This window comes from Suncus etruscus, chromosome 8 (genome assembly GCF_024139225.1).
Source record: "Suncus etruscus isolate mSunEtr1 chromosome 8, mSunEtr1.pri.cur, whole genome shotgun sequence".
NCBI classification, from domain to species: Eukaryota; Metazoa; Chordata; class Mammalia; order Eulipotyphla; family Soricidae; genus Suncus; species Suncus etruscus.
Genome location: NC_064855.1, coordinates 19,619,021 through 19,636,023, shown reverse-complemented (window position 1 = coordinate 19,636,023; position 17,003 = coordinate 19,619,021). Strand labels below are relative to the sequence as shown.

General features: G+C 43.2%; 1 protein-coding gene across 10 annotated transcripts in view; it reads left to right on the top strand.

The window, feature by feature from the left end:
* NCAM1 (neural cell adhesion molecule 1) overlaps nt 1–17,003 on the top strand; it is a 316,512-nt gene that overhangs the window by 236,401 nt on the left and 63,108 nt on the right. For all 10 annotated transcript variants that reach the window (XM_049778667.1, XM_049778666.1, XM_049778665.1 and 7 more), the window contains exons 2-7: nt 9,766–9,840; nt 11,369–11,587; nt 12,558–12,701; nt 13,253–13,390; nt 14,927–15,044; nt 15,586–15,752. In XM_049778667.1, coding sequence (XP_049634624.1) covers nt 9,766–9,840; nt 11,369–11,587; nt 12,558–12,701; nt 13,253–13,390; nt 14,927–15,044; nt 15,586–15,752 — 861 coding nt within the window. The remainder of the gene's footprint in view (nt 1–9,765; nt 9,841–11,368; nt 11,588–12,557; nt 12,702–13,252; nt 13,391–14,926; nt 15,045–15,585; nt 15,753–17,003) is intronic.

Genomic DNA, 17,003 nt, shown 5'->3' with positions numbered 1-17,003 from the left:
AAGGAGAGAAATAATTTTGCCTTGTATCAGTACCTTTTTTATAGATGGAAGAAAAAAAAGTTGGATGAATCGTTTTGTCAAGGCAATGTTTCAGGAGAACAGACCTAAGAAAGCATTGTCATAGACTTCCTGGAAGAGTCACTTATGCAACAATTTACTCAGAATGCCTGGCCTAACAGGTAGATAGATTTATGTTATCTAACTAGAGAACCTTAGTAAAATTCCAAATATCTGTTAGTGTCCTTGTCCTGCCATTCAGTAATTCAGCTCCAGGGAGAGTACTGGCCTGGCCTCAGGCCTGAGGATAAAGCAGGGTATCAGAGCTGCTGTGAACAGCAGTGGGTGTTGTAATGGGCTGGGGCTGGGCCTGCTGTTTATCCTGCTTTCCTGTCTATACAGAGTAGAGTTCTCTCTCTCTTGGTGACTCTGGTTCTCTGGAAATAGATGAGAGGAAACAGACATAGCAAAAGAAAAGAGCTTACCTAGTTGTTTCTAAGGACACACAAGACAATGACACACAGAAGCAAGACAAGGGCTGAAGTCAGGAACTCATAGGGTCTGACCTTTGATGAAAAGGCCCAAGATTTTTCTGCTCCTGTACTTTTCCAGATATAAAATGCAGGGATTGGGGGTGGTTCATCACATTTTCCCCTGCTCAGTCCTTTTGGGGGACAAACTGGCCATTACTCTCCTGGTCCTGAACCCAGTGTCATAAAAGACTGAGAAACGTTGGCCTATCTGAACCAAATGGTGCCTGTTGCACACGCAAGGCCCTCTGCTCTGCAATCCCTGGTGGGCGCCTTAAGGTCTGCAACGGTCCTTCACCTTTTATGGTGGATATGTGGCTGTGCCATTGCCCTCGTGAAAAGAATTTCCTGCTTTTACTCATGGCCTGGAATCTAGCCCTTTTGAAATGGAAAGGGCTGATTTTTTACTTTTTTCTGCTTATGGGGAAAAATATGGTCATATTTCTCTTTTTCCATTCTTAATATTTTTTACTCTTGGTATTTGCACAGATGAGGTTTTTGAAGAAAAAAATAAGAGTAAAGGAATTAGGTTGGCTTAAAATTTCCATAGGTTCTTTTTGAATATTCATTGTAATGGGAATTTTATAGACACAGATTTTATTGAGAAATATGTGCCAATATGGAAGCTTGTACTTGGACCTGATTTTCTCTTCTACTTTACCTTGGACTACTTTCATCCATTTCTCCCTCTAACTTTAGCAATCATCTGTCCATTCTGCATGTCCAACAACATGATTTTTTGTTTGTTTTTAGACATGGCATCTAAGGAAGATTATACACAGGTGTTTACTTTTTATTTATAATTTCTGTCACAATACAGTGCTTTGGAGATACATCCCTTTATTTTATTCTCTTTATTACTGAAAATATTCTTCTGTGTATGCATTCCACAATTTCTTTAGCCATTTCTTTATCAGTGATGAATATGATCACTCATGTGATCATATAAATGTTTATCCATGACTTGGTTATAGTTAAAAACAATGCTACAGGGCTGGAGAGATAGCATGGAGGTATGGTGTTTGTCTTGCATGCAGAAGGATGGTGGTTCAAACCCCGGCATCCCATATGGTCCAAGCTTGCCAGGAGCTATTTCTGAGTGCAGAACCAGGAGTAACCCTGAGCGCTGCTGGGTGTGACCCAGAAAAAAAATGCTACAACGGGTGTATTATAGGGGTGCTGTATCTTTTTTTGGCCAATAATTTTATTGTTGTTGGATAAATTTCCATGAGAGAAATGTAATTCCATCATATGTTAGTTCTGATTTTAGAGTTTAGAGGCACTGCAGCACTGTTTCCATACTGGTTGTACCAATTTACATTTCTACATTCAGTGTGGGAGAGTTCCCTTTTCCTGCATCCTCACCAAAACTTACTCATTCTTATTTGTGAGGATGGTTGTTCTCACAGAAATGTAGTAATTTCTTATTTGTAGCTTTGTCTGCAGCTTGACTTGCATTAATGATCTTGAACATCCTTTGAGTAACCTCTTGGCCATCTGCTTGTCTTTAGGAACACATTTATTCAGACCTTCTGATACGCAATCGTGTGCTTCTGATATCCAATTTTATTGCATCCTGTATATATCCTGTATGATAAACCCTTATCAGATCTTGTTTCCCAGTTCTAGGTTTCCTTTGACTTCTCAATTTGTGAATGTTTTCAATGAAATCCATTTATGAGGCTCTTTTTAAACAAACAGACAAGGTATTTTTTTCTTCCAGAGTTCAGCCAACTTCTCTTTGGGTTTGATCTGTGGATATGGTATGGACTTTAATGAGGTCCTATACCCTGCTTAGGATTCAGTGCAGTCATTTCTTTAACAAGCAAGTTGTGATGAAAGACACCCTACTAAGAATTCTATACTTTATTTAGTTTGAGGCCATTCCTGGCTTAGTACTTGGGAATCATATGCAGTGCAGGGATCAAACCCTGATTGGCTTCATGAAGGACAAGTTCTCAGCCTACTGTGATTCTCTTTCCAGTCCCTGAACTCTGTACTTCCTCAAGTGGTGGAAAGGAAACTTGGAGGAAAGAAGTCCCTACTTCTGAGCAGATTAAGCCATGTGTAAATTTTCCTATCCTATAACCCAAAGCATTTTTATGTAACATTAGTCAAGTTCTCTAGCATCTGGTGGTTTGTGGGGCAAAGTAAAGTTTTGAAACCATTGACTTTGTTCTATTTTTAAAAAAGTCATTTGAGACTAGAATGAATAATAAGAAATAGGACTTCTTGATTCTGGCAACTTGACTTCTAGTTTGTGCTACCAGAATTTCTTAGGACAAACTATTGGAGGCAATAGGATATTGATTAATTGTCTAGGCCTCCATTGTGCAGAGATGCTAAATACCACTTTCTTTCTATAGTATTAACCATAGTATCAATTGCATAGGATGCTGGAGAATTCTGAAGTGACATTCACTTTTTCCATACTACTCTACATTGGTTATTTGGAAATATCATGAGATACAGTGAGATTAAAGGCAATTTTCTCCAGGCATATTTATTGAATCATTTTTATATGTGAAACATCACCAGTTTCACAAACGTATGTTAAGAGTCCAGCCATTTATATGCTGACTCTTGCATCTGTACTTTGTCTTCCTTTCCCCACTCTCTGTATAATGGCATAAAAAGTGAACCCACCACCATCACTAAGTTCTCATCCCTTCCCCTCTATTTTTCAGCCCTGCTTCTACACATCTGTGTGCTGGTGTTTCCAACCAGGAAACATAACAGTTTCCTTGAGAAGTCCACTCTCTAGGCTCGCTAACAAATGGGGGACTCTGGGTCTGCAGAGCCCTGTAGCAGCTACATCTTTATGCCAAGGGTCTGGTCATACTCTGACCTCAGTTGGCCTACGAACTCTAGATATATTACTTCTGGGCATTTATTTTGATTAGGAATTAGAATTCTTAACATTTCTATTGATTATGGACCTAACAAGGCTTTCCAAGGGATTGGTAGCCCTTTGTAGCATTTCTAAATCATTTAGTTTGCTGCTTTAAGCCAGCTTCAAGCCAAAAGAATATGTCCAGCAGCAACCAGAATATGGTTTGTTATTATGATACCAGTATACAGAATCTGAAGCCCAAATCTGTGAGGAAATATATTTCACGATTATTTTAAAAGAGCATCTAACTTTTAGGTTAATATTTGAATATAAAGCAGTCTGCCTTGTTTTCTTCTACTACCCACCTGCTATTCACACAGGCTCTGCCAGAATCACAGGACTCACATGTCAAGTATGGGTGAGATGCCTTTGTCATCTCTAATCATTTATTCATTTTTCTCTCTCCAAATGAGATCAATTTACCTATATCCAGCTGCTTCTTGCAACAATAGCAATCTGACAAGTTCTATTTCTACACTTGTTTAGTGAATCTCTCATTACATAGACATAGATAAAAATACACCCCGTAATATATTTTGGACAAGTTGAATCTCATAGTCTAAAAGAAGTATCCTCAATACTAGTAGTGCTGGGATATTGTTTAGGGTGTGTGTAAGTTCAAAGTATTATTATATATGTTCTTTTTATTTTATTTTATTTTATTTTTGTTTTTGGGCCACACCGGTGACACTCAGGGGTTACTCCTGGCTATGCGCTCAGAAATCATTCCTGGCTTGGGGGACCATATTGGACACTAGGAGATCAAACTGAGGTCTGTCCTAGGTCAGCTGTGTGCAAGGAAAATGCCCTACCACTATACCACCGCTCCAGCCTCTATACATGTTCTTTTAATTAAACACAACTAATATAGCTTGCCCTTGTATTTGATATTTTGCATGTATTTCCTTTTTATATCATCTCTGTACCCCTATCATTTGAATAGGATTATGTATTTGCAGACAGATGCAGAAAACAAGCTCTAAGATTCACCTAGGGCCTTCAATTGCATTAGCCAATACCTTCCACCTCCATCCCCACCCTGCCTGTCTGGCTTCAGATTCTGCATTTATAGCATGACTCTTTTTCCAGCCCACCACACAAATTCATTTTTTTTATTTTCCTTGTCTTACATACACACACACACACACATACACACACACATACACACACATACACACACATACATACACACACACACACACACACACACACACACGGTAAGGTGTCCCTTCTACAACTCTTGCATTATTGATTTTAGGTCTTGATTGAATTTTTTAATTCAGCTATTGGCTTTTATTCCTACAAAGTTGTGACTGGCATATAAAATAAATCTATGTAGAATGGGTCTCTGACCACTAGTTGGATTATTTGTGAAGGTTGCTTTAGTTTAAATCAAAAAGGGAAATACTGTTTTCCTCAGTCATTGAAATAATTTGAAGGGAAAATGTACTGATATAAAATTTATTAATAGTAGTATTTTTCCAATTGGTATAAAATGATGATTAGGTGTCAGACACTATTCTAAGTGCTTTACATTGATTAGTTCAATTCTAATTCTGTTTTCCCCATGTAGCAGATAAGAAACTCAAGGTCAGATAACATGGGCTAGATTGTACAGTGGGTAAGTGGCAGAGCTAATAATGAGGACAAACTTTGAAGCCAAGTGTGGAGAAAGTGCCTCCATTATTCCACTTCTGGTCAGACATCTTGATTTCCTATTGGTGTGTCAAATGATAGAGACCACAATATTCAGTCACTCTTTGAAAGAGGAAATAAAATAGTAAGTTGAAAGACTCATTTCTAAAACAACAGCCAGCAAATTCCATAGAGAGTAACAATACTCTTTTTTCCAGAATTCTTAATGGCAACTAAATGGGTTCTAGAAAATTCCTTTATCTCATGCTTTGTTACTGATAAGGCTAATCATCCTCTGTGATCCACTTCTCTCTTAAATTGGCAACCAGAGCATCTTCCTGGCATGTACCCACATTGGCTGAGGGCCTACTGCATTCTGCTTTCTGTCTTCCCCAGCAGTGGTGCTTTCTTGACCTCTTAACAAGCAGGCATTTTCTGCTCACCCCGGGAGAGATCTGGCTTTGGGTTTTTCCTCCTCCTGCACCTAAGACTCTGCAAGGAACACCAGTAAATTAAACTGCATCCAGGACCCAACTCAACTGGAAGCTCCTTTTAGAAATCAGAATAATTTAGCATTGTTTTGCCTCAGCATAACTTCCTGTCTCTTCTGAGAAGTGCCTGTGCATCTCAGAATTAAAGTTCACATTTCCTTTCTCTTAAGCAATAGAGACTTTATTGCTTATTTCTGCTAAGGATTTGGGAAATTATAAAACTTCTCCCTACACCTGAAGCTGTTTGCTAAACAAGTTGGCGTATCTTTCAGAACACTGCATCAATTTCCTCTAAAAGACATTTAAACAGAAAACACATTTTAAGACATACATTTCCCACGGGGTTATTTTACTTTTTAAAATTAAACAAAGAGAAGGGGATCATAGCTTTCTCAAAGAGCTTCTTTTCTATTTATGGGGATAGAATAGTGGCGGGGGGGGGGGGGATGTCTGGAATCAGACTCCTTTCAAACTGCCCTCACCCTCATCTATGGCTCTGAACCTCCACTTCTCTATCTATAAAGTGGTGGTACTATAGTATGATATTCAGATGCAAGATTAAAATGACAACAGCAGCAAGATGATGGCACTTGTGTTCACTGACCCATCATTTGGAAGAGCAAATGTAGGTAGGAACTAATGAACCAGGTAAAAAGCCAGCAGAAGTCTCTTCATAACAGTGGAATGAAGGTGGAAGAACTAAATCTTAGGTATAACTTTACTACTCATTAACTGACTTATCTGACAAGTTAGCTCATTTTTTTTATACTTTCATTCCATCTTTTTCTAGAATGAAGTCAACGGCATTGACCCTTTTCTCTCTCAGAACTGTTGTTCAATGAAGCATGCTGTGTAAGGCCAGAAAGTAAAAGGGGGGGCTGGAGAGATAGCATGGAGGTAAAGTGTTTGCCTTGCATGCAGAAGGTCAGTGGTTCAAATCCTGGCATCCCATATGTTCCCCTGAGCCTGCCAGGAGCGATTTCTGAGTATAGAGCCAGGAGTAACCCTTGAGCACTGCCGAGTGTGACCCAAAAACCAAAAAAAAAAAAAAAAAAAGTAGAAGGGGTCAGGAAGTACCTAAAAGCACTGCTTGGAGGGGCTTCTATTCTAAGCTCTGCCAAAGTTTCCCCCACACACATACACTCCAACCACTTACTTTCAGAATCATTTAAGATGAAGGATAAGACATTACTCAGGCAAAACCACTTACGTAAAGCGGGAGAGATACTTTTCAGGTCAGGTTTTTGAGACTTTCTTTAAAACCTAAAATTTTAGGCCTTTCCAGAAAGTGTCCCTTATACAGCTGGAGAAAAACATGTAATGAAATGAGGGATTTGCATTGGAATCCATGGAAGTATGAATAGTGTAAGGAAGGGGAAAGATTGCAAGAAGTGGAGAGAAGGAGTTTGGAGCAGGATTGCCATGTAGCACTGTTAAATTCTTGCAAGTCAAGATTTAGTGTTTGTGAAAAGAATAATCAGCCTTTATGCTTTGGTGGAAAATATCCAAGCCTTGATTTTTCGAAGTCTGGGGTTCTTCTGGCCTGACTTTGACACTGGCGCTCTATTTTTTCCACATTGCAAAAGGTCAGGAGTCAAAATGGAGAGCTCTCCTTTAAAATAAAAAGTTCTGCAGTGATAAATGGGTGCGTAGGCTTCTGAGTGCCTGGGAATTCCTTTGAAATTCTGCTTTCTCGTTTCTCTCCGTGGACCAGAGAGAGATTTCTGGCTACATTGGGGTATGCAGTCTTCAGCCTTCTACATTCTTCTGCCCCGGGAGAGCCATGTTCTGTTTAAAAGGAGCTAGAAAAATGGTGTCTGTTTTTTCACTTGGGATAAGAATATCCTTCTCAAAGCAGCCAGGGCTCTGAGAGTAACAGGATCCATATGTCAAGCAGACTGCTAATGCTCAGCATATGGGCACATGGGCAGTGAACTTCCCAGGCAGAAACAGGGCTTGTGTTCCTCCAAAGAGATCTTGTCACCTCCTTAAAGGACCAAGTCTTGGGTGGCAGATGTGTCCACACAACTGAGCTTAGTATACCCATGGTCCCATGTCTTGGGGCCACAGACTGGTATAAGGAAGGGCCTGACTGACCCTCTGGAAGGTCTCATCCTCCCCCCCCCCCCATCCCAGAGGTGATCTCAACTCCATCTTTCTGGGTTTCTTTAGGGGCAGCAAACCAATATGAGTCTGTATCCTGAGAGTTTGTTATATTGAAGAGAAGCATTTTATCCAGAGCCTTTGTGAGCCTCATGGAAAGAGCACTTACCTGGGCACAAGGCAGCCTGGCCCAAACAAACCCTCGAGAGATCATTTAACTTTTATTTTCTTATTCAGAAAAATGAGGAGATGGGACCTGGTGATGGTTGAAGCCCCTTGTATCCATCCCCTCAGGGTAGCATCATCCTTCACTTTTGGGGAGACAGATAACAACACTCCTAGTGAGTGACCATGCACTGAGCTCTGTTCACTCTGGAAAGGTGGGGCAAACTGAGGGAGACCACCATCCATTGCTCTCAGGAAGGATCCTGTCCCCTGCCAGATGAGGAAAGAGCAGCAAACCAAATGATAGCAGGGCAAAGGGGGAGGTAGGTAGGGGAGAGAGAGAGTGAGAGAGAGAGAGAGAGAGAGAGAGAGAGAGAGAGAGAGAGAGAGAGAGAGAAGGCATTGATGTAAGGAGGGAGAGAAAGACCGAGGGAAGAAGGGAGGTTGCTTTGAGATCATACCTGTTCCAGATCAGTCTCTGCCTTCTGCCTCATTCCCAAAGCGGAGAATTCAGCATCCTCTCCCCCACCGACACCCCACCCTCATTCCTTCCCTTTTCATATGCCCTTGTGCTGGAAGCTGACCCGCTTCCGTCCCATCACCACAGGGTCCCCTGAGCATGGACTAGCTCCAGCTGCTTCCCAGGAGACTCCAAGCAATGCTGGGGTAGTCCAGGGACTCATTGCATTGCTGGGATGGTCCAGGAAATCCCTGACACCACAGGACCCAAGTGGCACTGCATGCTTAGGGCCTGCCTTGAGCACCTTTCAGGAGCCCCTATCCCTGCAAACAACCAATTCCAGTCTCCACCCAGGCAGCCCTTTCTCTCTGCAGTCTTTGCTGGGAGTTTTCCCGGTGTGCTTTGTTTGTTGGTTAGCCCCCAGAAGCCTTTTGATCCCTCTGTTCTGCAGCGCACAACCAGAGCCCTTCATGCAGGGAGCAAACAAGCACCGACTGAGACAAGTCACCATGGCAACGAGCAACCCTCCATCTTGGGGAAGAGAAAATGGCTGTCCTAGGGAGGGGCTCCCTGAGTCTTGGTTACCGGTCTGTTAGGTCTAGGCCGCTCCTTCAGACTGTCAGATGCTACTTGGATGGAACTGAACCCCCAGGAGCTTTAAGCTATCAGCTTTGCCCCAACTAAGAGAAGCAGCAGCACAGAGTTGAAGGCAAATGAATAAAAACATATCCATCCCCCTCAGCCTGTGTTTTTCTGCTCTAAGCAGATCAAGGAAATTGATTGAACATGGGCCTGAGATTCAGGGCAATGCATGTTGTCTTATCAGTGGAGTGGAATGATTAGAGCATAAGGGGATGTGAATAAAAATGGAAAGAATGTAGTTAAAGGACACAGGAAATTCCACAGGGCATAGACCTGCATTCAAGAAGTCGGTCTGGTGATGATGTTGAATGCTATCACCTCTCGGGGAGAGGAAAATGCACCACTGGTCCTGAAGAGGGGTGCTGAGATGAGTGTACTTTTAGAATTTATTGAGAGCTTCACATGGCATGGTGCCTTCTCCATGATCATGAAGCACACACAGATCTGGGGTTTCAATGGGAACCCTCCCTGGAGACCAGGCTCACCACGAATTGGCACCACTGGTGCCCCACCCAGCTTCTGCATCTGTCAGTCTGACTATTTGGAGCAGAAGCATAGGCTTTTTTGAGGGATGAGAAACCCTTAAGTAGAGGGCACCCCCACATATCCAAGGGGACCTCACACCAAGTGGGTAAAGCCTAGTTGGGCAGGAGATTGTCCACTGTGGTCACTTCTGGCATTGGAAGAGTCTTAGTTGATGAGACGTCCCCTAAGGGGACAATAGACCCCCTCCCCTCTTGTTCCTCTTTCTGAAAGTGAGTGGGGAGATGCAGAGTGTTGGCACAAAGGCTGTGGCTTCAGTCCCCAGAAATTCCAAGATGTGTTGACACTGGGCTTGGTCTCTTTTAGTTTGTCTACAAGTGGACATTGTTCCCAGCCAAGGAGAAATCAGCGTTGGAGAGTCCAAGTTCTTCCTGTGTCAAGGTAAGAGCCCCGTACCTCAGTGCATGGTGGGAAAAATGTGTGTGCTGAGTTTATTGGGCCAAACAGATTATCTGTGTTGGCTTTGCACCTCCATGCCCAGATCTGGCTTTGCTATGCAGCTAAGTCCGTTCTTCTTCCTGAGGTCCAGCAAGCTCTGCCACACCTCCATTCCTCCCTCAAAGCCACTGCAGTATAGACCTATGTGTTGACTGGATTACTGCTGGTTGACAGGGAGATGTCCAGGGAAGAAGTTCCCAAAAGTTTTAGCTTTCTTTAGCCCCTTCACTAGGAAGAAAAATATACTCAGTGACCTCTCAGATGGAGGGAAGGGCGAGATCATCCAGCAGAAAAATCCAAGAAGATCTAAAATTGGCCTGAAAGAAGAACAATGGGATGTGAGGGATGATCTTGGATGTGAGGATGGACAGCCAGAGTTTTCTTCATCAATTGTCATAATAATGTTCTGGCATGTGGTCCACAGCAGTGCTCTGGGACTGGTCTAACTTGGCATCCTAGGTGGTGTTCAGCAAACAGCATCCCTCTCCATGGCCCAGAAATGGCCATGAGTTCTTCCAGCAAAGCCTGGGGACGGTGAACTGAGCAAGGTGTCAATTGGAACATTTCACATGGCGATATTGGCAGTGGAGGTGTTCCAGGCTCTCCTGATTTGTGTGGGATGAGGTAGCCCCAGCCTCAGCTGTCTTCCCTCCAGGTGTACTTTTATTACAGCAATTTAAATGATCTCAAATGCAGCCACGGCGCCCACAGCACATCTTGAAAATAGCGATATTTATTGAAAACATGATGGGCCCTGAAAGGAAGCCTGTTTCATTTCCATGCTAAACATCTGCGTGGGGCTGAGTGATCAAGCCAGACAAGAGAGCCCTGCAGAGAGGCCCAAGACATCAACAGACCTACACCCCATTCCATCTCTGAGTCTGACAGCTGAGTAGTGGTACCTGCCCCACTGGATGGCAGGGGCCAGGTTGGCAAATGTGCTCACCTTCTTGGAAGACCACTGAGAGATGGGTGGACTTCCTGGGCAGCTGCTGAGTTTGGGTGTCCTTGTGAGTGTACTCTTACACTAGCTGCTGTCTCCAAGCAGGAAACCAGCATCTAAGTCCTTGAAAACAAGCTGATCCCTTGGCTTAGACCAGCTGACATCTTGAGCTCAAATCTTTGATAAATGGACTCACTTAGCTCCCTGTTCAGGCAAGCCCTAAGTTTCTAGTTTAGTGTGTATCACCCACTGCATCCTCCACAAATAATTCTTCCCTTCACTCACTCAGGACAAGGCCACAATGAGAAATATCAGTCCTAGTGGTTGGTTAGCTCCATCCAAATACTATGACTGAGCTTAGGCAATTTGGCTTTCAACCCAGACTCAGAGCACTTAAACCTTAATAACCCTTCAGCTGATCATTAGGACTCCTCATTCCAAGTTCTCCCTGTGGGTCCCCACTGTCTCCCTGGAAGGGGCTTTGTCTTTTCTCCTTTCGCAGTTTGAAATCTATGTCTTCCTCTTCAGTGGCAGGAGATGCCAAAGATAAAGACATCTCCTGGTTCTCGCCCAATGGAGAAAAACTCACCCCAAATCAGCAGCGGATCTCAGTGGTGTGGAACGATGACTCTTCATCCACGCTTACCATCTACAATGCCAACATTGATGATGCCGGCATTTACAAGTGTGTGGTCACTGGGGAGGATGGCAGCGAGTCAGAGGCTACAGTGAACGTGAAGATCTTCCGTGAGTCCCTCTTATTTCTTCTTCTCTGCCCTCTGCACTTCCTTTCCAGATGGACCAGCTGAGAGCTCTCAATGAGTTGTTCCTCTTTCCTCTCCCTAAATCTTTGCAGATTGGAACTCAGCTCTAATAGGTTCTTAAAGGACTTTTGGCCAACTTGGAACTCATGACCTATGTTGACACTGACCACAGTCACAGGCACCTCCTTCCATTCTCAAAATTTAAAAGCCACCTTTTTGCTATAGGGCTATCCCCTGTTCTATTCCTAAAGAAGTAACTAATAATTCAGGTTTTTTCCTTCCTGTCCTGTGGTTAATAGAGCCAGTGGCTCAGTGGGGTGGGGAAGTTATTACTGAACACTTTGTGTCACTAAGAACAGACAGTTCCTACTGTCACTGAAACCAGTAGGTGGTATCCCATTATCTTGTTATCATGCATCTATTTCATTGGCCAATGTAATGATAGGTGACAGCTAATGGAATCATATTGATCACCATGGTGCTTACTACCAATAATCCTGCTTTTCCTCTACCATGTTTTTGAGAATCATCTCTGTGGTAGGATGATTGGGTTGAGGTATCAGGCAGTGGGAGACAGAAAGGACTGATATCTCCTGCTACTCATTGAATGATCAGAACCAGTGTTGTTCCATTGGCACCATCCTACCTAACAAGGGACGCCTCAATAAAGCCACTCCTTGCCCCCATATAAGAGGGAATGTTTCTGCACAAAGCGTGGTAAATTTAGGATTTAGGGATGATACTTTGACAGCCAAACATTGTTGACATGATCCACCTCTTGGCCAGCTTCTCTGCCTGTCATTTTTGGTCAAGTCCAGGGCAGAAGTTTCTGTGCCATTCTATATAGAGAAACAGTTACCCAAGACACAACCCCAAACCATATGATTCCAGTGAAATGGAACCTTAGTGAGTATCTGGCTTTTTCCCTCACTTTCCTCTTGCTCATTTTCCAGAGAAGCTCATGTTCAAGAATGCACCAACCCCACAGGAGTTCCGAGAGGGAGAAGATGCTGTGATTGTGTGTGATGTGGTCAGCTCCCTGCCCCCAACCATTATCTGGAAACACAAAGGCAGAGATGTCATCCTGAAAAAAGATGGTGAGACTTAAATTCCCTGACCACTGAGTAGGTGGTGTTCACATCTCCAGTCTGAGGCATTCCATCCTAAACTCAGATTTAGGTGTGTAGAACCAAAGGCAACACCTTGTCCTGCCCCTCTGGGGCTCTAAAGAAATCCAGTCTGTTTGGGCAGTTAACTTGAACTCAAAAGAAGACAAATTTGGGGCCAGTGAGGTGGCGCTAGAGGTAAGGTGTCTGCCTTGCAAGCACTAGCCAAGGAAGGACATGATTCAATCCCCCGGCATCCCATATGGTCCCCCCAAGCCAGGGGCAATTTCTGAGCGCTTAGCCAGGAGTAACCCCTGAGCATCAAATGGGTGTGGCCGAAAAAAAATCCTAAAAGAAGACAAATTCCCAGCAGATGTTTTCTCTTGCCTATTTCTCCAAGCCAGGAGCACATTTTCTCATTTCTCTTTAAAGCTTTGCTCCCAAAAGGTTGAAGCAAAGGAAAAGGGAGGCTAGGCAACTGCTCTGCAGATTCCAAAGCTCACTGACTGATTATGGATTGCTCTGCCTTGTTTCTCTTCTAGTCCGATTTATAGTCCTGTCCAACAACTACCTGCAGATCAAAGGCATCAAGAAAACAGATGAGGGCACTTACCGCTGCGAGGGCAGGATCCTGGCTCGGGGAGAGATCAACTTCAAGGACATTCAGGTCGTTGTGAATGGTGAGATTTGTCCTTCCTGCTCTCCATAGCTCCAGCCTTGGTTTCCCTGCAATGGTGCTTGTTAACTTCTTCTTCAGTCTATGTACTAAACTTTCTTTTGACTCAACTACCCAGCTCTGCTGAATCCTTCTGGTCCCTCATTATCAATTATAGTCCCTGGCTTGCTGATTTTTAAATACAAGTATCTGGGTCTCCCTCAACTATAGGGATTGCAGGTCTTGGATGTCTTTCAATGGCTTGAAGCAATTTCCCCATACTTTTTAGTGAATTCTGTTTCATCCTTCATTGTCCTTGATATTACCATAAATATGACGTGAGTCCCTTGATTCAATGTTCAAAGAAAATATTATAATCAATTCTGGTCTCAGAATCATCAGAATCTTGCTCTATGGGCTTATTAATCTTAATTTGTAGTGTCAAATAAACATACCCATGGAATCGATCTGGCATTTACAAGATGTTTACAGGAAATTATGTCAGTACTAAGAAAATAAGTAAATCATGGTTGAATTATTTTGGCTGTTGGTATGTATTTTTCTGTCAAATTCTCCCCCTCTCATCCTTTCAGTAAAAACAGTTTGTACAAAGGGTTGTGATAATAGTTCCAGATAAATGTCACTCTTATGAGTCAAGTTGGTATTAACCATATGGCCCCCAAGAGAAGGTATTTCCAGTTTTTTCTAATAGAATGGGTGTCTTTTAAGCAAATTCCATAAGCCTTAGTAATTAGAAATGTAACGTGCTGGGCCCAGAAAGATAGCACAGCGACGTTTGCCTTGCAAGAAGCCGATCCAGGACCAAAGGTGGTTGGTTCAAATCCTTGTGTCCCATATGGTCCCCTGTGCCTGCCAGGAGCTATTTCTGAGCAGATAGCCAGGAGTAACCCCTGAGCACCGCTGGGTGTGGCCAAAAAAAAAAAAAAAAGAAATGTAACATGCTTTGATCAATAGAATACATAATGATGAACAGCTACGCTATGTTTCAAGTGGATGGGGTAGGGGAATAGGATGGGGAAAACATGGGACAATGGTAAAGGGAATCAGACACACTGGTTGCTGGAATATTTTATTTATTCATGAAATCCTACCATTAAGAAACAGTATAGTAAACCACAGTGCCTAGAATAGAATACAATTGAATTTTAATAAATAAGCTACCCTGAACTGAATGGCATTTTTAAATGAGTGAAGCATTTCTATAGCTTCCAAAGTTATATTATTAAACACCAACATTATAGATGGTTACTCATAGTTGAAAACACGAACACATGTTTGTAGGTGAATTACCTGTAAGTTACAATAGTTCTTTCAGTGCAGTGGTTTTCAACCATGCACATTGTAGACTAGTACACATCCATGGGGATAAAATTAATGAAAAGCACTTATCTAGCACATTTATAACTACACCTGGGCCAACACTTATAACAACACTGGACCAACTCAGGACTCATGACATCAGTTTCCTAGAAGAGACTGACTCCAGCTTATGGATTTTCTAAGTTTTCTCAGTTATCCTGATCCTTCTTCTTTCCTTCAGTGCCTCCCACTGTCCAGGCCAGACAGACGGTTGTGAATGCTACTGCCAACCTGGGCCAATCGGTCACCCTGGTGTGTGATGCTGAAGGCTTCCCAGAGCCCACCATGAGTTGGACAAAGTAAGAAACTCACTCCCCTCTCATCTTAGACTGGAAAAGAAGGGTACCCCGAGGGACTCTCTCTCCCCTGCTGCCATTGCAAGAGGATGATTATGGGATGTCAAGAACCATCAACACCAGTTGCAAATGGGTTCTCCTCTGTCAAATTTTTGAGCTTCATACATTGGATTCCTTCAATGTCGCTTGTGGGATCAGAATCAGAGGCCCTGGCCTTGGCAAACCCTCTTTTAGACTCTGGTGGGAGCAGTATATGCCCCTTTGACAGAGTAGTGGTTTGTCCCAGGGGTTTAAGGTTTATGTGGATGTAAGACATGGCTCTCTGCTTCATTCCCATGAGCTCAGCCTTCATTTTCTGGACATGAATCACACAAAGATATGTTTTTTCTCTGAGGTAAACACACACACACACACACGTTCTGATGATCTCTTGAACACTCTATCTCACTCTGTCTCACTCTCCTTCCTCAAAATTTCCAAAGAAAATCTATTTTTACTTCACTAAAAAAAAAGTCACAGTTCTTTGCTTTTCCACCTCTTGTAGGGATGGGGAACAGATAGAGGATGAGGAAGACGAGAAATACATCTTCAGTGACGACAGTTCTGAGCTGACCATCGGGAACGTGGATAAGAATGATGAGGCTGAGTATGTCTGCATTGCCGAGAACAAGGCTGGAGAGCAGGATGCATCAATCCACCTCAAAGTCTTCGGTAATGACAGTGGGGGACCAAATCACTGCCGCCCTCCACCTCCACCACAATTCTTCTTTTCCATCCCACTTACTTGATCAGCACAAATGTGCCACTTGACCTTAGAATCTCTCCCAGGTGTAACCAGATCCAGTAGCATCTCTCTAGTCCAAGTCATCTCTTTCCTCCCAGTTAACAAGATGGCCCCTTGTAGCTGATCTCTCTGCCTTCCCTCTCCATAGGCATCCCATCTCTGCTGCCACTTCCCCTCCCAGGATCCCTACAAGTGCCTCTCCTCTGTTTAATCCCCTCCACTGGCCTCCTAGTGCAAGCAGAATAAAATCCTAAAGTTGTCTGCAAGACTAGATCAGGGGAAACCAATCAGTTTAAACAAAAACTTTCTTTTTTGGTTTTGGGGCCACACTCAGCAGTGCTCAGGGGTTACTCCTGGCTGTATGCTCAGAAATAGCTCCTGGCAGGCACAGGGGGACCATATGGGACACCGGGTTTCGAACCAACCACCTTGGGTCCTGGATCGGCTGCTTGCAAGGCAAACGTCACTGTGCTATCTCTCCGGGCCCTAAACAGAAACTTTTGATAGTCAAACATTCATCTGAAAATAGACCAGGAAATCATAGATGAATCCTATAGATTCATTAAGGGTCTCTGGGTTTAGAGTCAGAGTACTACTTTAGTGTATATGTGAAAATCAAACTTTTTTTTTCAAATATGTTCCTTACGTGGGGCCACAGTGATAGCACAGTGAGTAGGGCATTTGCCTTGCATGCAGAAGACCCAGGTTCGATCCCTGGCATCCCCTGAGCCTGCCAGGAGTGATATCTGAATATCTGAGCACAGAGCCAGGAGTAATCCCTGAGTACAGCCAGTTATGGCACACACACACACACACACACACACACACACACACACAGAGTTCCTTAGGTTTTTTTCCTAATTCAGACTGTCTTCCCCATCACTCTTGATTTCAGGCTTTTTTATTTTATGAAGAAAAAATTATTTACTCCTTTATTTAACAGATATTTATTGATCATTGTCATTGCTAGACAGAGGAGTTATAGAGATGAGTGAGATATGGTTCTTTGGAGGCTGGAGAGATATGACATGCAACAGGTAAGGCGATTGCCTTGAATGCATCTGACCTGGGTTCAATTCCAGGTAGTGTAAATCTCCTTGAACCCTCCAAGATTCATCCTTGAGCACAGAGCTAGCTAGGAGTAAACTCTGAGCACCAATGGATATGCCCCACCAAAA